The 22,936-nt window shown below is 40.7% G+C and overlaps 1 protein-coding gene and 1 non-coding gene across 5 annotated transcripts; one reads left to right on the top strand and one right to left on the bottom strand.

Moving 5' to 3' along the window:
- Nucleotides 1-8,355: 8,355 nt before the first annotated feature.
- SERTM2 (serine rich and transmembrane domain containing 2) lies at nucleotides 8,356-21,927 on the bottom strand. 4 transcript variants are annotated; one of them, XM_038586586.1, is made up of 5 exons: nucleotides 21,814-21,927; nucleotides 20,671-20,790; nucleotides 16,791-16,887; nucleotides 11,346-11,386; nucleotides 8,356-10,035 (listed from the first exon to the last, which is right to left on the bottom strand). In XM_038586586.1, the coding sequence occupies exon 5, from the start codon at nucleotides 9,267-9,269 to the stop codon at nucleotides 8,997-8,999; it is 273 nt and encodes a 90-aa protein (XP_038442514.1). In that variant the 5' UTR covers nucleotides 9,270-10,035; nucleotides 11,346-11,386; nucleotides 16,791-16,887; nucleotides 20,671-20,790; nucleotides 21,814-21,927; the 3' UTR covers nucleotides 8,356-8,996. The 4 variants fall into 4 exon arrangements, with proteins under 4 accessions (XP_038442514.1, XP_038442515.1, XP_038442517.1 ...); XM_038586587.1 differs by lacking the exon at nucleotides 11,346-11,386; XM_038586589.1 differs by lacking the exons at nucleotides 20,671-20,790; nucleotides 21,814-21,927 and adding an exon at nucleotides 17,047-17,214.
- On the top strand, nucleotides 10,745-10,817 carry TRNAN-GUU. Its single transcript has one exon. It is a non-coding gene; the product is annotated as a tRNA-Asn (tRNA).
- Nucleotides 21,928-22,936: the final 1,009 nt, after the last annotated feature.

Below are 22,936 nucleotides of genomic sequence, written 5' to 3'. Positions count from 1 at the left end.
ACCCAGTCACCCCCACCCTCCACCCACCTTCCTTTCCACCACCCCTTGCTCGTTTCCCAGAGTAAGGAGTCTCTTCTCATGTTCTGTCTCCCTCTCTGATATTTCCCACTCATTTTTTCTCCTTTCCCCTTTATTCCCTTTCACTATTTTTTATATTCCCCATATGAATGAGACCATATAATGTTTGTCCTTCTCCGATGGACTTATTTCACTCAGCATAATACCCTCCAGGTCCCTCCACGTCGAAGCAAATGGTGGGTACTTGTCATTTCTAATGGCTGAGTAATATTCCATTGTATACATAGACCACCTCTTCTTTATCCATTCATCTTTCGATGGACACCAAGGCTCCTTCCACAGTTTGGCTATTGTGGACATTGCTTAAAATGTTAAATTTTGAAGGGCTTGATATAGATGTGTGATTAGACTGTAGGCATCTAATGAGTTTTAGTATCTTAGGTTTGGGGGTAAAAGAAAGCCTTATATTTCTTTTATTAACCTTTGTAACCAAGTTTTTTCTTTTACCAAATTCACCATTTTTGCTCTATGTTTTACTTTTGGTGTTTGTAGTCCATTTTCCGCCTTATGCCACCACATAAGTTGGCATGGTCCCTTCACTTACCAAAATGCTGATATTTCCAGGCAGCATGGGTTGCAGACTTCAATGAAGGTTTGGGGGTATGGAGGAGGGTTATATTTTAGGCCATCACATCAAAAGCCTTAAGATTGGATGTTAACCATTGCTGTTCTTCAAAGTTCTTCTAAGGAAGAATCTTCACTGGTTCTCTCTCTCTTGCTTGGCCCCTAGCCCTCCTGCCATGTTGCTAGGTCCCCTGTCTACTTTGGACTTTCTTACCTATCGTGTCTAGTTCATGCCCAACAACCTTTCGAATACATATTCAGGGACTCCTGGGTGGCTCAGCAGTTGAGCATCTGCCTTTGGCTCAGGGCATGATCCTGGAGTCCCAGGATCAAGACCCACATCGGGCTCACTTCATGGAGCCTGCTTCTCCCCCTGCCTATGTCTCTGCCTCTCTCTCTCTCTCTGTGTGTGTCTCTCATGAATGGATAAATAAAATCTAAAAAAAAAAACAACAAAAAACCCCCCAAATACATATTAACTTCTTGCTTCTAGCCCAAACCAGCTATACTCTGAGGATTATCTTTCCACAATTAAAATGGCCTATTATAGGTGTTTGACCAGATAAAGACAGTTTTCTTCCAAAGAGGAATTCTGCTCCCAGTCAGCTCCTACAGTAACACTCTACTCTCCATGCTATGCAGACATGGTATAAGGACATGTACATAATGAAAGATCTATGGCATGCATGTTTCCACTATCCTTTCTGCCATAAAACGCATTAATCAACCACAACATGCTTTTCCAAAAATGGCTCAAAATCTTTCTCATCTATGGTTGAAGCTCTTGCCAAAGAGCCCTTTCTGCTAAGGTCCCAGATTTTACCAGGTAGTGTCCTCTGCAGTCTCATGATTCTAGGGACCAAAGAGGGTCCCATCTTCAGAGTTCCCATTGTTTCTTAAACTTTAGAATTGGTGGAGGCTTTCTGCTCCTACTAATCTGTAGGCTCTTTCACTCTTCTCATTTTTCTTTTATCACGTGTCATCAAGCCCTTGCATTAAATTTCTTCCTTTGGAAAGCTTTCAAAATCTATAGTATATTTTGTCTCTTGTCTGTGAAATCCTATGCTGTAAACATCAAGTCAGATCTTTAAGCCATCCCAACGTGGCTATTTCTGTGTTGGAGATTCCCTGCCTTCTCCACATCCACGTACAAAAGCCTTCTACATCCACTCTGCTCTTTGTTTAGGGGGCTCACTTCTACAAAGTGCATTACCTGGGCTTGTGGCAGCCAGGTAGATTCTAACAGCAGAATGGAAGGTGGAGGACAGGGATCCCTGGGTGGCGCAGCGGTTTGGCGCCTGCCTTTGGCCCAGGGCGCGATCCTGGAGACCGGGGATCGAATCCCAAGTCGGGCTCCCGGTGCATGGAGCCTGCTTCTCCCTCTGCCTATGTCTCTACCTCTCTTTCTCTCTCTGTGACTATCATAAATAAATAAAAACTTAAAAAAAAATAAATAAGTACATTTAGTGCTCTTGTCTATGTGTGATATATCTCATTCAAAACAAAACAAAAATAGAGAAGAGAAGCACCTGGGTGGCTCAAGTGATTGAGCCTCTGCCTTTGGCTCAGGTCATGATCCCTGGATCCCAGAAGGAGTCCCGCATCAGGCTCCCTGCAGGGAGCCTGCTTCTCCCTCTGCCTATGTCTCTTCCTCTCTGTGTGTCTTTCATGAATAAATAAATAAAATTTAAAAAAAAAAAAAAGGAAGGTGGAGGACAAAGTGGGATATTTAACTCTCTAGCCCCCTACTGGCTTTCTCTTTATCTAAAACCATGGGTTGTTAGTTTCTTCCTCATGGCTACGTGGCATGCCAGATTCCAATCACAATTTCCTCCTCTTCCCTCTTCAAGCCTAGGAGTGGTCACAGTAGCTTTCTGCTGCTCTTTTCCTTGGGTCCTCTTCCATCTGTCATTGGCACTTAATCCAACCCACCTCTTTATAAATAGTCCCTTCTTTAAAGTTTCTTTACTCTTTCTTTTTGAGAATGCCATCTGCTTCCTGCCAGGACCATGACCAACACAATGGCATACTTGTGTCTGACAACCCACCCTTTGTCACCGCAAACTCTCAGGACCCTCTTTGTACTGTGCTAAGGCATAGAATAGGTACCCACACTGCTCCATTGGTTTCTGGCTTCTGATTATTGGCTCTATTTCCTTCTTATATATTGTCCTGCTCCTAACCTTTACACTTAATGTTTGATTTTGGTCTCCCCAGGTTGAAGACTTCCCTCTCCCTAAAGGACTTTGGCTCTGACTCACTCTCTACTTCTTCTGCTCCCAAGTATCCCTGGGCAATCTGTCCTAGTTTGAAAACCCTTAAGCCTAATCTTCTTTCCCAACCTGCTTGACCTAATCATCGCAAAGCAGGGAGGAGCATATTTGGGCCTACTCTGTGTTACATTATTGTCATTCTTTCTTTGGTCTACTCTACAGCCCCCTCCCTGGGCAATCTTAACCATTTACACCTCTGAAATTTGTCTTCAGCCCTAATCTCTCATGTGAGCTCCAGATCCATATATTCAATTGTCTATTCAATACTGCATATGGACATCTCCGTAGTACATTAAACTAAACATGTCCGAAAACAAATTCACATCGCCCTTGATCCAATTTCCCTCCAGTGTTCTGTATCTCAGTGGATAAAGCCACCAGACCCTTGTTCAAACCAGTCATTCTAGACTCTTCCTTTTTACTCATCCCACTCATCACTTATGCAATTAATCACCAAGTAATGCTGCTTTTATCCCTTAAATCTATCTCAAAGCTATCTGCTTCTGCTCTTCATCCCTACCTACTACCCTTCTCCCAAACCACTGCCATAGCCTCTCAAGTGGTCTCCCTGCATCCACTCTTGCCACTCTTCAATCTTCTCTGTGCTGAAAATGAAAGAAAAACCCTATAGCATTGTCTACAAGGTCCTGTATGTTGTCCCTGTAAACTATTTCAGCCTTCAGGAGACTTCTCCTCACTACTGTGCTTCTTTAGGTGTGACAGGTTTCTTTGATTTCAGAATCTTCTCATGTGATCTTCTCTCTATGGAAGGTTTGCCCTCTTCTTTCCTTTTACCCATCCATTAGATTTTAGTTTACATGGATGGTATCTCCTCAGTAAGCCTTTCCTGACACTCTGCCTGGCCAGGCAGCATCCCCACCATTTTATATATACCCAAGCACCCTGTACTTCTCCTTTTTTAAAAAATTTTTTATTTATTTATGATAGTCACACACACACAGAGAGAGAGAGAGAGAGAGGCAGAGACATAGGCAGAGGGAGAAGCAGGCTCCATGTACCGGGAGCCCGACATGGGATTCGATCCCGGGTCTCCAGGACCGTGCCCTGGGCCAAAGGCAGGTGCCAAACCGCTGCGCCACCCAGGGATCCCCCTACAGTATTCTTATAATGATCTGATTGGTGTTGTCTATCCCAGTAGTCTATAATCTTTACCAGGACATAGACTGCCTTGTATTCACTGCTGGCACACACAGGAGGTGCTGAGTAAATGCTGCACTTCCTTTTCTTACTGTATATATGTTCCATATTTTTGTCTCTTTTTCCTGAAGGTACAACAATTCATTTGTTGTTACTGGAGGGAGCTCCTTTAGCCAGTAATTCTCTCCATTTTAATACCATTGCATTTATTATAGAGCACAAATAGAACTGCTGCATACATTTAGAACATGATACAATATTTTAAAAGTATATTATTTTTTAAAAAGTACATTATTTTTACCTAAGAGGAAGTGTTCTCATTTCTATGGGTGAAGGGAGAGATAATCATGCATATGAGGGATTGGCATTGACTGTGGACATTAAGTCAAATGATCAGAGGATTGGGGTTTGTTTTGTGGGTGATAACACATCCATATTTCTGCCTCTTCCCTTCATTCATGTAAATTAAAGCAACAGGATCTGCCTTTGTGTAAAATTTCCTACAGCCTGTTAATAGGCATTGCTGCAACTATAAAAAATTGAAGAGACAGAGGAATTCTTATTTGTTTTGAACTTGGACACAGGGAGTTAATCATCTATAGAGCTCAATTATTGCTGGCAGAACTTGGAGTATTCTAAAATGAACAGCTTTGAAACATCTTTGCATCTTTGCTTTCTGAGCAAAGCATGGTGGGATGAGTACTAAACTAGGAGTCCAAAGACTGGCAGTGTAGTCTTGACTCAGCCTGTGTGTAACCATGAATGCCTCCCTCACCTCTGTGCTCACATAACACAGACTATAATACCTCCACTCAGATACTCACAGGGTCGCTGTAAGAATCAAATAAAGAAAGCACAAAAAGAAAGGTACATTAAAAAAAATATTCTATGAAGGGTGGGAAGTGTTGATAGATAGTGATACTTTAGATGCCTTATCTCACTTTTACCTCAGATCACCTTCACTGGAAGCTGGCATGCATTATCCATTTTTCACATCTTACTACTATAGAAACAAATGCATCAATAAGTTTGCAAGTCAGAAGACAATCAAGGCTGGGCAATCGGGGAATAAGAAGAAATAATGACACCTCAAAATTATGAATCCCACAGTGGTGCCTGGGTGGCTCAGTCAGTTATGCATCCGACTCTTGATTTCAGCTCAGGTCATGATCTCTGGGTAGTGAGATCGAGACCTACATTGGGCTCCATGCTGGGTGTGAAGCCTGCTTAAGATTTTCTCTCTTCTTCTCCTTCTGCCCCTCCCTCCCCAACTCACACACCTGTGTGCGCACTCCCTCTCTAAAAAAACAAAAAAATTAAAAAAATTATGAATACCACAAATTGGCAACTGTTCCAATTTATATCAAGATGAAGAGACTAATGTTCATTACATTCTATAGACAACAGATATGTGTTAACAGCAAACCAGTTTATTTTCCAGGGATCAAAATGACATGCTAAATAGTAATTGAAATATTAGATTTGTTTTTATACAATATGAATCTATTTCAAATATTGACAATTTCAAACAAAAGAAACCCATTTTTTTTTCTTTCACACAGGTCTTCATTTTGTTAGAAAAAAAAGATCCTTTTAGTACAAATGCAGGTGAATAAAATGTATGACTAAATCTAACCATTTAATTGCATTGAGTGGACCCCTTTGACCTACTTAGTAAGTATGGTGGGGTCTGCAGCAGTCCAAGTCAGTTATGAGTCCAAAGCTTCAGATTTGGCATGGATGGAAAGGTTAGGCTGGATGAACCCATCCTTACTTTATTAACCTTAATATTTCCTGCCCCATACATAATATATCAATCTTTTACAATATACCTTGTCTTATACAACCCATGTTTCTGAAGTGTATGCAAAGTATATTTTTAGAAATTGAATTATTTTTAAACATATTAGGTGGGTTTACCATTTAGAACATTCATGTGGTAAGTCCTTTTTCTTAGCTTAAATTACATGAAATTGCTGATAGTTGAGCACTTTTGACCTACAGAAATGGCAATTTCATATGGGTCAGCACAATAAAAAGTGAAGAATCATTCTTTCACCTTAAAACAGAGTACATCTACATATAAATAACCTATTTATATGCATTTAGGCTACTGTGCAACTTTTGGAGAATGGGGATGGGGGAAGGAATTGACAACTCAGCATTTGGATATATGGATAAATTCAAATTATGCCCACTGATTGCCCTAGCTGCCTCTTTGAGCAGTAATATATGTTAATTAATACATTGAGGGGCAGAATATAATTTAATACAAATGGAAACATTCTTGGCTTTACAGTAAGTTTGCTATGATGAAAACATTCCGTCTGTTTTCCTAACGATTAAATAGCATGTGGGTCACCATAATGACACAGCTGCTTAGATGCATCTCCATTTATGTTATCACTGGAAATTATGCATGTGTGTGTGAGGGGGGAGGGTTATGCTACTATTTTAGTGCAGCTGTGCTGTGGGTTTTGGTTAATGCTCAGTGAAGATCTGGCTCCCATGGGGCAGTTGTGATGAAAGAGGGTGGTTGTTTTCTAGGTAAGTAACCTAATCATAAACCAGGACCTTTCCTCCAAGTCAGTGATTAAAGAGCAGTTTTAAAATTCTGGAAATTTGGGTTGGGGAGGTCAGGTGGGCATGAAGAGATTTGTAGTCTGTCTGTTCATCACCGCTGGCAACAAAGCATTGAGTATCTTGCCATTCACTGCTGTTGAAAGTATAATCAGTTCCTTCATGCATCCAGCCACTGACTTCTTAACTGTAAAGTGCATTCAAATACTGTGAGCACAAACAGGAGAGCCTGGAGTGTGGGGATATGTGTGTCCTTAAGAAGTTGTAGGATACACCGCCAGCCTGTGATGAAGTCCATGTAAGGCTGCCAAGAACTAAAATTTTGAAGGGTGCACAGAGTCCGGTCATTGAATGAAAACACAACTTGAAACACCAAATGTAATAATATAAGAGTCACTATGCGTTTTGGAAAATGTAATGCCAAAAGGGAAGTACATGCCCTATCCCAGGCTTAGCCTACCTGCTGATCCCTTCTGAATGGCGCAGAATGCAGCTGACAAATCTTGAGGTCTGCTATTGTAACAGGTGCACCAGAGGCAGGCTTACTGCTAAGTTTAGCTCTGCATGTGGGGATTTCATACTTTGCAGCCCCTTGGAGAGAGGAGTATTGGCAAAAGACTGTGTATAAAAGTAGAAAGCTTTTGGGAATTTCACCACCAAGCTAGATTTAGATCAGAGTAAAGGGGACAGTCTAAATTGGTAACAGACTAGTGAGAGCTGCATGTCTGGTGGAGGTGGCATTAACCTGGCGTCCATACCACTTCTCTCTCACCACCACTGCAGTTCCTGAGGGAGCATCCTGTGAAATTTAATGGCCACCTTTTAGGTGCAAGAGAGAACAAATTCTTTTTTGATGCAGATAGAATTATTTTAAGCAGGTAGAATTGAACACATGTGTGTTAGTTCTTTGGTGGCAAGTAGATGACCAGCCTTCAAATTTCTAATTTGTAAACAATTCTCATCTGCTTTGGTTCCCTTTTGAAACGTTCATTTTTTAAAAACTCCAATTCTTTCTCCACTATTGGCATATAAGCTTCCTTCTGAGAATGGAATTTTTAAAAATATATTTCTCTTTTAGGTAATAAGTGAAACACTTCATCTTTTGGCAGGGATCAGGAAGGGAAACACATTTTCCGGGAAAGACAAATGTGACATTTGAGGACATTGATCTTAATAAGGATTTGTAGGAGGGTGGTGTTTAGTCCTTTCCTCCTTTGTCTTTTTCTCACACTCAGATCTAAAAGGAGCCCAGTGACTAAATAGCTCTCTGATCATTTTTCAGAAAGAAAAACCTGGCACCCAGAGACTTGAATGATTTGTCCAAAGCCACAATCATACAGTGACAGAATGCCAAGATCGTTTCATTTATGCTTTAAAGTATAGTTGTGCCTTTTCTGCCAGGGCCATCTTTAAACAAGATTCATATTTATGTTCAACTCAATCCTGGAGCATGACGGGGAGGAAGAAAAAGGTAAAGAAGCTGCACGTATAATGTAAGGTTCATTGTCATGAGCACATTTTGACTTAATTTTCCCTTGGTTTGGGGGAAGCTCATCATTCTGGATTTTTGCAATACATCTGCCATTCTGAATTTTTAAAAGTCCAGTAATAGTAATAACAGATATAAAATGCACATTTTTTATCTTTTTCCCCCTCTCTAGATGAATTTGTTGACCAGAAACTTCATTCTGCAAATTTGCTCTTTAAACTGCAATAGTTTTTTTTTTTTTTTTTTTAAATCTCATCTTTGGTTTGGGACAAACCCAATGGCCTTAGATGATAAAATCACTGCTCCTTTGGAAAAGGGTTCGTGGTCCCTTCCATTAATCTTTGACATGATTTAGCTTCAGATCAGCAGAGGCAATTCTTTGGAGTCCAAGTGCTAAATTAAGACTTGTCCTTTTCAAAAAAAAAAAAAAAAAAAAAAAAAAAAAAAAAGACTTGTCCTTTTCTTGGGGGTACCCTCTTTGAACAACCAGCCCCTTCAAAAGCAGATTTTTCTTGTTCTTGAAGCTTCCAGGGATCCTATGTTTTTTACGATAGCTGCATATGAATTTCTGTGGTCTGAGGTTTGCTCAAGGCCCAGGCTCTCTTTGGTTACTATGGAAACCTGCCCTCCCAACCAGCTGCCATTTCCTTTATTCCTGGCAAAGAATGAGTCTTAAACCTTTTAGATATCCCACAAGCAGAATCAAGAACACACAAAAAAATCATGAATACCTTGTTAAATAGACAACTTGTTGATTCCTTACATGGGAAGCCACATGCAACAAAATAAGCTTTCCTGGACGTCAACATGCAAGGGTTTAATGAGATCCAAGAAAGCTTATATTCATCCTGGCTTTAAGGAGTGGGGATTCGACTCTGCATCTCTACATCTGTGAATTGAGGAACACTTTCCGTGCTCTCGGAAGTGATGGGTGAGATGACATGTTTAAGCCGAAGAAGCATCGTGAAGAGCAGGATGAGGAGAATGGCCAGGAGGCTCAGGAATAAGCCCACGTACATGTAGAGGTTGGAATACTTATCCGAAGTGTTGTCAACCTCTGTCGCCAGGGTAGGGAAATGGGCCCGGCCAGTGAGATTTCCATGGTACTTGAAATGCACCTCCGTCATCACTCAACACATCAGATGGTACCTGATTCTGTTTGCTTTCTATTGCCCTCGAGGCATTCCACAGTCACTTAGACTATCTCTAAATATACTGGAAGTATTCTAACAATCTCATGCAAAGCAATCACGACCCGAACAAAGTCAGTAGTGCACAAGCCAGAAAATGGTAATGTTCTAATTTGGCAATGGCCACACTCTGTCCTCCAACACAGCACCCCTGTCCTAAATAGATTTTATCAGAAACTCTTTATCATTAAAAAAATAATATATAGATAACTTATGTTCCACAGTTCTACTCTTATACTGATTAAAACAAATACGGTGAAACTGTTTTATAATACTGGTATGGGAACAACAATCTCTGAGTATTAAATCAGACTTTTTTACTCTGTTTTGATATAGGGAAAAAGGCTCTCTGTTCTACCTACAGCTCGTCTAAGTGTGCGAGCTAATTATGTGGATTTAACTGGGTTCTTCTGTGAGGAGACTTCCTAAAAACTTTTGTACATTTCAGGCTCAGCATATCTGAGTTTTCACCCTTCGTGTTGCTCGGAATTTCCCCTAAGGATGGAGGTGGTAAGGTTCCTGCCCAGCTGGCACAGCTTGAGGGCTGTAAGTCTAGAGGACGTGTGTTGATGTGCCTCGCCGTAGGCTGGAGCCAAAGTCAGACCTGGTAATTTTCAGAAGGAGGAAGTCTCAGAGATGCTGACAGCAGTATGTCTAGGCTCAGAAGATGTGACTCTTCAGATTCTTCAACAGATTTATATTCCTGAAAATCAAAAACAGAAATAGAAGATTCAGGTATCTTAGAGAAACAGATGGCAATTTCTTTTGAAATACAAATTAACTGACATATTGCAAAATGTTTGCTAAGGGCAAATTAGTTTTAAAATGATATCCTGGGGGATCCCTGGGTGGCTCAGTGGTTTAGTGCCTGCCTTTGGCCCAGGGCGTGATCCTGGAGTCCCGGGATCGAGTCCCGTGTCGGGCTCCTGGCTTGGAGCCTGCTTCTCCCTCCTCCTGTGTCTCTGCCTCTCTCTCTCTCTATGTCTATCATAAATAATAAATAAATAAATATTAAAAAAATAATATAAAATGATATCCTGAATGCTTTTTTCTATGTGGTAAATGGCTATTAAAGAAAAGAAAAATTCAGATCACTGAACAGCAACTAAGAACTAAGCTAGATTAGTTTTCCAGACTAATTGGTCATAAGATTTACCCAAGGTACTTCATAAAATATAGATCAAGGGTCCTGCAGTAGACTTTCTAAATCATAGTCTCCACAGTAGGGGCCTGGAAACCACTCTAGAGAGTTGGATTTTATTGGTCTAGGGTGGGGTCCAAACCCTGGTATTTTTTTTTAACCCTGGTATTTTTAAAAGCTCCCAAGTGACTCTCAAGTGTGGCCAGGATGAGAAACACTGCTCTGACTTACCCAGGAGATCTTAGTGCTTAAATAAAGAAGACCTAGGGGTGCCTGGCTGGCTCAGTTGATAGAGCATGTGACTGTTGATCTCAGGGTTGTGAGTTCAAGCCCCATGTTGGGCTTGGAGCCTACTTAGAAACAATAAAATAAGGAAGACCTAAATCTAAGGACTCATTTTTCAAATTCCAGGTCCCAGTGCCATGGGTCACTTTAACAAATCATAGAATTTTTAAGAATGCAGCCTTTCCCTAATTTTATTTTTGTGTTTTTCTTTCTCATTTAGGTCTGTGGAGGGAGAATATACTCCCCACCCCAGTATTTGTAGATTGAAAGGAATTAAGAAGGTACTCTGCTCTGAGCAAATAACTGTATCTTGCAATAAAGACAGAAACCTTGTCTTTATTGGCAAAAACATTCCAGTGTGTGAATAGGGTCAACTATTTACTGTTGGCATCTTACAAAATGATTTAGCTTGTCATTCTGAACATGAATTTTGAATATTGGTGACTAAAATAAACAATATAAGCCTCCATCACCTGTCAAACTTCTATGTGCAATAGTAGCAGAGGTGTGACAATGTAGCCTAGTTCTGTCTCTTGTTTAACATACCTGAGGAAAGTTAATAGAAATAGCTCCAATGTTTAACATACCTGAGGAAAGTTAAGAGAAATAGCTCCAATGTTTAACATACCTGAGGAAAGTTAAGAGAAATAGCTCCAATGATCACATTATTCTTCCAATAACCTGGAATCTTGCCCCCAGCCCTGGAGCACTTAAAGTTTATATTCACTCATCCACATTACTATACTTTCTGTACTTTCTGTAATCTGCATGATTCTTAGTCTACCTATCTACTGCTCTACTGCCCATGTAGAGCCACCTGGTTCACAAGAAACAAGGGCAAAGAGACAGGCTATCTTTTTACTGTCTTTGGAGGGATGGTCTAGGAGACATTTTTCCAAAACTTAAAGGTACATTTATTTTGATTTCTGATTCACTAAGTAGAAAAGACAATCACAGTAGATATCCTTTAGTTCCCTCGAAACACCATCTCACAAAGGCAATGGTTTATCAGAGCAGCTTGTTACAAATGCAGATTTCAGGGTCTGTTCTTGGGAGCTCCTCCTCCCCAAACCACTTGGTTCTTGACATTGCTTGTTCTCCTAAAACCAGGTTTTCTCAAGGACATGATGCATGGACCCCCTATGTCATTTGAAATGTAGATTCCTAGGCCCTACTTTGGACCTCCTGAATTCTAGTATCTTGGATCAAGGCCCAGGAATATGCATCCTAAGTCCAAGCTTTTCAAGTGGTTCTTTGTACACAGAGCTCTGAAAGGTAACTGTAGGTCTTTCTCTCTAGATATCCCAGCCAAAGAACATAGCTAATAAGCCTTATTGGGGGTTTGGGGCCCTACTTAAAAAATATTTAAAACAGGGGATCCCTGTTTTATTTTTTTTTTAATTTTTTTTTTATTTATTTATGATAGTCACACAGAGAGAGGAGAGAGGCTGAGACACAGGCAGAGGGAGAAGCAGGCTCCATGCACCGGGAGCCCGACGTGGGATTCGATCCCGGGTCTCCAGGATCGCGCCCTGGGCCAAAGGCAGGCGCCAAACCGCTGCGCCACCCAGGGATCCCGGGATCCCTGTTTTAAAGTCAGTTATGGCTCAGTGGTTTGGCACCTGCCTTTGGCCCAGGGCGCGGTCCTGGAGTCCCAGGATCGAGTCCCGCATCAGGCTCCCGGCATGGAGCCTGCTTCTCCCTCTACCTGTGTATCTCTGCCTCTCTCTCTCTCTCTCTCATTCTTTCTATCATGAATAAATAAATAAATAAATCTTTTAAAAAAATATTTAAAACAGCATTATGGGTTGAATTGTATCTCTCCAAAACATATATTGAAGTCCTAACACCTTCTACCTGTGAATGTGACCTCACTTTGAAATAAAATCTTTGCAGATGTAATCAAGTTAAAATGAGGTCATTAGGTTAGTCCTCATCCAATATGAGTGGTATCCTTATCAAAGGGATGACAGAGACAGAGATTGGAGTGATCCAGCTACAAGCCGAGGAATGTCAAGGATCACCAGCAAACACCAGAAGTCAGAGGAGGCAAGGAAGGATTTTACCCTACAGACTGCAGAGAGAACATGGCCCTGCTGAAGCCTTGATTTCAGATTTCTAGCCTCCAGACCTAAGAGAATAAACTTCTGTTATTTTAAGCCACCCGGTATGTGGTACTTTGTTTACGGCAGCCCTAGGAAACGAATATACAGAATAATCACCCAGAGTCCCTAGTGTTTTGGAACCTTTGGGGCAATGGTTTTCAACCTGGTCCCAGGAAGTCCCTTCATCAGAATCACCTAGAGATGCTTATTACAAATACAGATTTCAGGGACGCCTGGGTGGCTCAGTGGTTGAGCATCTGCCTTTGGCTCAAGTCATGGTCCCAGGGTCCTGGGATTGAGTCCCACATCAGGCTTCCCGCAGGGATCCTGCTTCTCCCTCTGCTTATGTCTCTGCCTCTCTCTCTCTCTCTCTGTGTGTCTCTCATGAAGAAATAAATAAAATCTTTAATAAAAAAAAACAAACAAATGCAGATTTCAAAGTCCTGTCCCTTGTTTTTTAGATCAGAATCTCTAGGGATAGGACCCCGATATCTACATTTGTGTGACAAGTTAGCCACTTCGAATTTCTAAGCACGCTCTGCAAGGAATGGTTTCTAGTCCCTGCTGCCTTCAGGATCAGTTATGAAGCTGTCTGAAAATCTATGTACCCGGGTCCTTCCACCAGACGCTTCGATTCAGTAGGTCTGAGTGGGGCATGAACATCTGTAATCTTAAAGCTCCACAGATGATTTTGATATGCAGCTAGGCCTGAGCAACACCACTCTACAGATACAATAGGGCTCTTCAGATTCAGAACTCTGATAGTCTCAGGCAGCCCCCACAGAGGCAGCACTTCTTCACTTGCCCTCCAGTAGAGAGGTGAAGGAAAATAAACACTCACTGCTGGTGCAAGCCAAGTGGGAGACGCCTCTTTACCATTAGAGTATCTTTTTAGTCTACTATGGGCCTCACATGCACATATTTGGATAAGTCATACTCCTTGGGTTATGGGATATTGTCATCATGGGTGCATCCATGGTCCCTTTTATTTGTTTACTTAATAGCACTCATGGAAAAAAATTAACATGCACGGACAAACATCTGTGAACAAACACCCACCAACTTTAAGATTGAGAACAATTAATCACTTAGATGGACATCTACCTATGCTCCTCCCCATCTCGCCCTACTACCTACGGCTCCCCCAAAATAATCAATACTCCAAATTTTTTAATAATTACCTTGCTTTTATTTATAGGTGCATGTGCACACACACACACCTATGCCTGAACAATATGTTGTTTAGTTTTATTCATTTTTAACTTCATAAAAAAGTGTCAAGCTATATGTCATCTTCGACTTGCTCTTTTTACTTTATGGTCTATTACCATATGATTTCTTTACAACTATTCAAATAGGATGAAAAATGGAGTCAAAATTTGCAGGCCAACATATTGCCTGTGGACTTCTCTTCATTCTCCTTAGCTTGGCATTCAAGGCTGGCAATGCTCTGGTCCTGGCTGATCTATATCCTTCCACTACCCTCCATTCCCAGCAAGCTGGAATGTTCACTGTCACCAGTTCCTGGCCTCCATATTTTTATTTGACCAGTTCCTTTCCTCTTGACATACCTCTGTTTGGGGAAATGCTATCATTCTTTGAGGCTCGGCTCATGAAACTGAACTTAATTTCCCATCCAAGTCCTAATTCCTACATGCTCTGTAACATTCCCAGAGAAGTTACATTTGCCTAATATTATAAATATGTATTTCATGCATTTTCCCTCAAGTGGTAATTTATAAACCCTTGAGGATCTCTTCTCAACATTCTATCCCTTAACCTTGCCCACAGTAGCCGTTGGGTAATTGTTGAATAAAGGCATGGATATGAAGAAATGCACCTGGCAGTGACAATTTGAAGAGAAGCATAGTCTTATTTCTGTTCCAATTGCTAATATTCCTTGGGGAAGAGCCTGAAACTCCTTTTTCTTTTTATTCCTCTTCCCCATCTCTTACTGTGCAAAGGAAACTAGATTCCTGATTATAATCTGGAACTAAGGAGTAATCACTTTGTTAGAAACTTTGCTCTTGAAGGACAAACTACATTGGATGGGTTTACAGCCTTAAATTTTAGGAAGTTTCATTGTGTCTATAGATGCTTTTCAGTGACAATTGATAGTACATTGTCTGCCTCCTACACAATCGACCCTGAATCTTCCTCAGTTCTCAATACTTATTAAATATTTATTAGAGTTCTGTGAAGCTTAGAGAAGTTGTAGACAACAGTGACCTCATGTACAGTTGTCAATTTCTTTACACGTTCTGTCTGAGGGTTTGGAAAACTAATCACATATTTCTTAGAACCTCTATAGTCTGCAGGAGACCAAACACCCCTGTGAATTCAGAGATGTCTACTGATGTTATTTCTGAAATCCATTAAGGGCTTTGAAATGAGTAAATGAAGAGTTAGGTATTGGGGAATCCTCTTTGTTACTCTGGTCCTGTATCTGTGACAACTTCTCATAACAGCTTTCCAAAGAGGATTGCCACAGCTCTCATTGCTAACTAATTAATGGGTTGCACAGATAATGTGATTGCTCTGTGAAAAGCTCTGCAACATTTGGGCAGAAAAAACACCATGCAATTTCAAACAAAATTGAAATTCTATTGATTCTGAAGAATCTGATTTTCATGGAAAGACCCTGACACAATTTTAGTAGCCTGCAGTCCTTTCTGGGCAGCTCATAAAATAATAATCAGTCTCCAGTCTTTGTAAAAGTGATGGGAAGCTGTTGAGGGATAAGGAGGAGAGTGGAGGCTAGGAAAAAGAGTAAAGAATTAGAGGGAAAAACAGGGGAGATAGAAAGTGGGAGGAAGGAAGGAAATGTGAGGAGTAAGATGATGAGGGATGTGTAATAAGAGGTGGGAGAGAATGGGTGAATAAAAAGCAGAGAAAGATAGGGACACAGGAAAACACTGGGAAAGGAGGGAGAAGAAAGAGAGAGGTGGAGGGAAGTTTGGGGAAACCACGGAAAGTGATTAATTTAATAATGGTCCAATTTCCACTATCAGCCTGAACATCTGGTTTTCTTCACTTTTAATGTAAATCAAAATACTCACAAGCGATGTGAGGGCATCTTTGGTTTTCTGATGGCATGTTTTGTCACTAACCTGGTAAATAAAACTCTTGGTAATTAAAGAAAAATTGTTGTGTTTTGGCATGAACGTCAAAATGCCAGGTCTTCGGTAATGTTCGACATCAGCACAGCATATGTAACCTCACAGAGGTAAAATAATAATGTACCCACCCAGATCATGAAAGGAATGTGGAGCTTTCTCCATCCATCAATCCTGAAAGGAAACCCTTGGGCGAAACTTGTTCCTACTAAGAGCAACAAAGTTCTGCCTGGACCACCCAAATCAGATCGGTATTTATTCAGCAAATCTTTGAGTGCCCACCAACTACCAGGCACTCTGCTGAGTGCTCAGGATATACAGAGAAATGTACCCCAATCTCTGTGTTGGTCCTCAAGGAGTTACTTTTGCTTTTTTATTTAACATAATGTTCTGAAAACAATGCACTGGTAATTTTGCATTTTTCTGCACGACACTCGCAATTCCACCAGATAGGTAAGGATAACGATCAGTGGAATAATTCAGAGGATAGAGCCAGAATTATCCATTGCAACAGCTTGCAGGAGTGAAGGCAGGCTTTCTGTTTGTATTTATCTGCTCAGTGTGGGGGCGAGAAAACTAAGGGAGGTAGAAACTGTTAGAGTATCTAGTTTCACATCAGCCCCACGAAAAAACAATTCCAGCAGCAAGTGCTTCTTCAACGGCTAGAGCCATTAAGTAATAAGCTTTCTCAAGTGGGAGCTGCTGTATCTTCTGCTGCAGATGGTGCCTATTTGTCACACCTGCCGATAAATAAGATAATACCGCTCATTTCACCGTGAATAACATCATAATATTTCCAAATCTCTCTTACCTTTCCTGGCTTATGGGATGAATGGGGCTGGCCATTTAAGTATCCCTTTTGAAGCTTGCACCGTCAGCCAACTTGTTCAGGAACATCTCTGGCATATCTGGAAAAATAGAATGAAAGCCTCATTTTGCCAGAGAAGCAGGACTACATTCGCGCAAAGAATGCTTTCTCTTTCATCCTCCTAAAGAGTCAGACCTTTCCAGCGCAAATCTGGAAAGGCACCTTGTATTAGTTACTTAAAATGCTAGTTGCCACTTACAGCTTCAGAGGGCAGTTTCAGATGCCTGCTCCTTAAAAACTCCAAAGAGCCAAGAGGAGTGCCTGTTTGGATGTGCATATACCATCTGGAACACTTGAATGCAAGCGGTCTGAACACTTAAGTCCCCAGGTCCTCTTTCGCAGGCAACAGAGTATGCAGGAAAGGTAGTGATTCAGCTCAGCTCTGCCTTAGCGGTGTGCAGCCCAAGAGGGAGGAGATAAGAGAGAAGCTGAGAAGCAAAGTTTGTATAAGCCTCCACTTTAACCCCTTCGAGGCTCCCTCATGCAGCTGTAGGATTAGCGAAGACTCCCTGTCTTTGTAAATGCTGCTTCATGTGTCATTTAAGAGGATCCGATTGCTCAAATTAAGAGGTCTTAGAGTAATATATGCATGCCAGCATGCAGTGGTATTTAAATTATTTCACCTTCACAAACAGAATGGATGCATATTATGTGTTCCCAGGTTTGGGAAACTTTTTTTCCACCAACTGAATACCTTTATTTTTAATTTTTTTGTGGAAATTTAACATCAGTTTTGAAATCTAGGTCTGAGTTTCTGACTGGGGGAGTCTAAGCATGAGGCAGAATGTCTTTGAATAAAGTGTATGTATCCAGGGTACATGTTCCATTATAAATGGCATGTCCACCTGTACTTTCAACGCCCCTACTGTGTTATATATATTGTTATGTGTGGCAGGAGGAAGGGGATTGACATTTCTTGAGTTCCTATTCTGTTCAAATGATCAATATAGAGAACTTCATTTAACCCTCACAACGACCCTATGACATGGATATTCTTATCCTCATTGTACAAATTAGGAAACTAGCCTCAAGGAGGAAGGATCTCATGCAATTTAGTAAGCTTGGAGCAAGTGTTTGAAAACAAGGCAGCTCGAGCCCCCAGTTCTCTGCTCTTTTCTCCGGAGCAGTGGTTCTTAATCTTTTATGGGTCTTGGATTCCTTTGAGAACCTAATAAAAGCTGTGGATCTTCCCCTCCTTCAAAAACAGGTGTAGAATTGCCATGCTCTGTGGCCGGCAGGTTAAGAACAGCTGGATGGCGTCACGTTGCTTTTCCAACATTATAACATCACTAGTCCATCATTCATTCAACAACTCATGGTCACAAGCAATTTTTATTACGGAATTGATAAATAATAGTATATGATGATAATAATAGTATAATAATGGTAGTATATAATAATAACCATGTAATGCCAATCTTTAATAAATGACTGTAGTGCTCTTCCCTCTATCCCCCAATTCTTCTTAACAAGCTTTGCATCTTCTATATTTTCCTCATTCTAGGGGTTACAATGGATGGAGGCTCTCCTTCAAATCCTTAACACTTTACTGGCATAGTTTAATACCTTCTGGAATAAGCTGGGGTTGCTCAAATTGGAGTGGTATGCTCAAGGCTCATGAAACTACAGAGTAAACATAATGCATTCTTCTATAGGATTAGTTTTACTTGAAAATTCAGGTAGGGAGGGGCTAGGTAGGGAGGGGCTAGGTAATTTGAGCGATACTTTTTTTTTTTGAGCGATACTTTTTGATATAGTTTCTATGACAATAAACACATATTGTAGAATAAAATGCAAATTTTGTATGAATTTTTACAATCAAGCGTGAGACTTAAAATTTGTACTCATGGCAGGACCTCTGCCGGCTACCCAGTCTTCTGCAGAAATATATGTTCACTCTATTCTGACATTTGGGATATTTTGGTGGAAAACATTGAAGGTTACAGTGTAACAAACACACCATGGATTTTGAGGTCAGATAGACCTGGGTTTCAGCCTTGACTTTGATCTATATTTTCCAGGCTACCTTAAGAAAGAAAGCTTCTTTGAGACTAAGTTTTCTCATCTGAAAAAGTGGGAAAGACTATCATCACAAGGGTGATATGAGAAAATGCCTCTGAAGCATACACTACATGATGCTCAGTAAAAGTTAATATTGCCATCTCAAATTTTTAGATGTCAGAAGAGAATAAGGCTACTTGAATACAAGGTTTTGCCAGGGGGAGTCTAATTTTTCTTACCTAATTAAAACAAAATAAGCCCTAGGTAACATGATATTATTAAAAGTCAAGTTTCCAGGGAGTCAAGTTTCCATCAATTGCCCCTGCAACGGATGGGAAATTCCGAAGTCAGATCATCATATACAGAATTTATAAAGGAAATGCTCCAGAACAGAGTCCAAGAAATAAAAGGAAGTCAGACTGGGGAGGGGAGTGGGAAGGAAAACTTGTGAAAACATTTCTTTAGAGAGATTTTTTGCCAGGCTTAGATTCCATGCCACCTTCCACAGCAGTGCTGCAGTAGGGGGGATATGTTACCTCCTTCATTTCAACCCTAGCAAGAGGGTGTTTCACTAGAACATGCAGAGAGCTTGACATTTGTTCCCTGCAGTAGAGGCAGAGGATTGGGGCTGTTCTCCATTCTGAGAAAGCTAATATGGCCCTTGGCAGGAGGACAGGGTTGACTATGTTGGGATTGGCTGGCATTCCCAGGTTTTGTCAGGGCAAGGGACGTTTGAATGTTTCCTGGGAATTAAATGGGGGCCATGCAAGAAAGAGAGAGAGCCAAGGTGGGGTCACCCTGGACCCTGTCTAATAGAACCACCTAGAGGGATGGAGAGACCCCAGCACAAAATAGCTGGAGATAGCTGTCGGTTTCTTAGGGGCTGAGGAGAGAGTTGTAAACTGCCAACCCGAATATAAATGCATCAACCCAAGTCTCCCAAATTGTGCCAGAGGGGTCCCCAATGATGGGGGCCTTTAAAGAACCCAAAGAAGAGCCAGAGACCCAGAAAGTGGGAAGCCATTCATTCTACCAAGGAAGATTTGACTAATCCCTTTACTTGCTTTTCTAGTCCTGCTCTGTCCTGGTGAGGGTCCAAATAGGAGTTGGAAGTGGAGAGAAAAAGAAGAAAACCTATCACCCCTTCCTTCTCCAAAGGCCTTAGCATGGAGTGGGAGAGGGACCTTATCTCTGAGTAAGCCCGAAGAATTTCATTAATATCTTGGACTGAATATGCTCTGATTACTGAACCAAGTTCATGTTTTGTGACTTTGAGTGATCTGATGATTATTGATTCTTGAAGAAATGAACAGAAAAGTCATGTGGTCTGTCCAAATTCCTATCCACAGTCAGAAAAAAATGTACCCCAATGGAGTACGTTTTCTTTGCACATTCAAAACAAAATAAAGCTGTATTTTGATCCTATCATAAATTATACTTTAAAAAATATTGGTTAGACTAGTTAATTCATTCTTTAATTTGACAAACATCTGAATGCCTGTTATGTGGCAGGCATTGGGTTAGGAGTAGGAGACACAGTGAAATGAAAATCAGTCCTCACCTTCAAATTGCTAATTGTCTATGGCAAGGGTAAGCAAACTTTTTCTGTAAAGAACTAGATAGTGAGTATTTTAGGCTTTGTGGGACATGTAAGGTCTCTATTGCATATTCCTTTTTTTTTTTTGAACCAATTCTGTAAAAATGCCAAAACCATTCTTGAGGGCTATACAAAAAGTGGTCATGGGTCAGAGTTAGCACATGGGCCCTAGTTTGCTGGTTCTTGCTGTGAGGAAGAAACAAATTCTTAAAAACTACTACTTACCATACATTTATTATAATGGAAGTTGTGTTTAGTGCACTTGGAGAGGAGACACAGAAGAGCATTGCATAACTCTGACTGGGGAACTGGGACTTCCAGAAAGCAGCGATGTTGATTTGGGACCTGAAGGATGAGTAGGAGTTAGGGTAAAAGGAGGTGAGTGGTATTCAAAGCAGAGGGAGCTGCCCATATAGAGACACCAAAGCTTGACAGAGTTTGGTTTGCTTTAGAAACTACAGAAGGGAATAATGAGTCTTTTTATAGGGATTTTATTTATTTATTAGAGACAGAGAGAAGGGCAGAGGGAGAAGCAGGCTCCCTACAGGGAGCCCAATTCAGGACTCAATCCCAGGACCTCGGGATCATGCCCTTAGCCGAACGCAGATGCTCAACCACTGAGCCACCCAGGTACCCTAGGAGTAATGAGTCTTGCAGAGGTTAAACAGTTTGCTCCAGGTCACACAGCTGGTAAATGATGGAGCCTAATCTCTTAGCCCAGCTGTGTCTGACTTTAAACCCATGCCCTTAGCTCTAAACCCATGTATCATACTCCTGCCCTGTACTGAAGCTGTCTACAATCTCCTTCTTAGTATTTGCAAGTCAGCAGCTCTGTCTAGTTCACTCTTGATTCCCCTGGGGGTGAAAATGTCAAAGTTCCCAAAGGGCTTGAAGGCCTTAAAAAGACAGTGAATCAATAATGTCAGATTGTCTTGATTAGAACCCTAGTTCTCCCTTTTAAAAATAACACTTCCACCCAATAAAACCTAGTATATATTGCTTAAATTCAGAGTTTGCTTATTTCATTCTTACAGAAAGATGGTTATTGTGGGGGTTTTTTGTTTGTTTGTTTTATTGGTTTTTTTGTTTGTTTGTTTGTTTTTTGCTGGTAGCTAAGCTCTAGCATAGTGATAATATAATTTCTTACCTTCCTATTACATATTTAGACACTTAGAAGGGATAATACCATCTGGCTTGGACTATGGATGGTGATTGGCCCAAGTACTGCTCCTATCTTCATTGCTCATGTTGATGACCTTGGACAAGTAAATTTACTCAGCACAGATTAAATCTGTCAATTTTGTATTAATTGCCTGATGGGTTTTTATTGAGGTAGCCATGCAGCAAATATTCTCTGAAAATACTCACCTTAAAGCCTCTCCTGTAATCTGAGAGTCAGCAATAATAGGGGTTTAAATGAGGAGGAATGATAATGGGAGTGGCTCCACCTTGCTGTTGCTAACCCTTCAGTGGTCAGTGTTCTTAACCAGGTCTGTGCTTTATTACCTACGGAGCTCTTTCAAAATACAGAATGTTGGCGCTATCCCAGATGTTCTGCAGGGCTAAGAACTGAGAATATGCATTTTTCTAAAATATTTATTTATTTATTTATTTATTTACTTTAAAGAGAGTGAGAATGCATGAACAGGGGGAGGGGCAAAAGGCGAGGGGGAGGGTAAGCAGACTTCCTACTGAGTGGGGAGCCCAATTTAGGGCTCAATCTTATGACCCCAAGATCATGACCTGAGTTGAAACCAAGAGTCAGATGCTTATCTGATGGAGCCACCCAGATACCCTGAGAATATGTATTTTTAACAAGCTCCTCAGGTTAAGAACCACTGCCCTGGGGGAAAAGACAAGTAGATGCCTGATGAACTGACTTTACCAAAACTTTATCAGATACCTTGGTCTATACATAGAAAATCTGCTTATTTTTTTAAGCAAAAAAATAATAGCAAAAATAGCCAAAATCCTCCAATTAATATAGAACCACAAAATACCATGAATAGACCAAGCAGTCTTGAGAAAGAAGAACAAAGCTGGATGGATCACTCTTCCTGATTTCAAACTATATTACGAAGCTATAGTAATTAATTGGTACTGGCATAAAAGCAGGCACATAGACCAATGGAACATAATCAAGAGGCTAGAAATAAACCCATACCAGAAAAAAAAAGAAATAAACTCATACATATGTGGTCAACTTATATTTGACATGGGAGGTAAAATACTCAATGGAGAAAAGATACTCTCTTCAATAAATTGTGTTGGGAGAATGAAATTCACATGCCAAAGAATAAAACTGGACCGTTTTCATACACCATTCACAAAATTAACTTGAAATGGGCTAAACACTTATATGTAAAATCTGAAAACTCCTCGAAGGAAACATAGAGAAAAAGCTCTTTGACATTGGTCTTGGCAAAGACTTTTTGGGTATGACACAAAGTGCACAAACAATAAAATAAAAGCAGAAATGAACAAATGGGAC

This window comes from Canis lupus, chromosome X, assembly GCF_011100685.1.
Source record: "Canis lupus familiaris isolate Mischka breed German Shepherd chromosome X, alternate assembly UU_Cfam_GSD_1.0, whole genome shotgun sequence".
Taxonomy (NCBI): Eukaryota; Metazoa; Chordata; class Mammalia; order Carnivora; family Canidae; genus Canis; species Canis lupus.
This window is presented reverse-complemented; position numbering and strand designations above follow the sequence as displayed.

Bases quoted from the DNA above. Each gene is read 5' to 3' on its own strand.
- SERTM2 (XM_038586586.1), bottom strand. From the start codon at position 9,269: ATGACGGAGGTGCATTTCAAGTACCATGGAAATCTCACTGGCCGGGCC.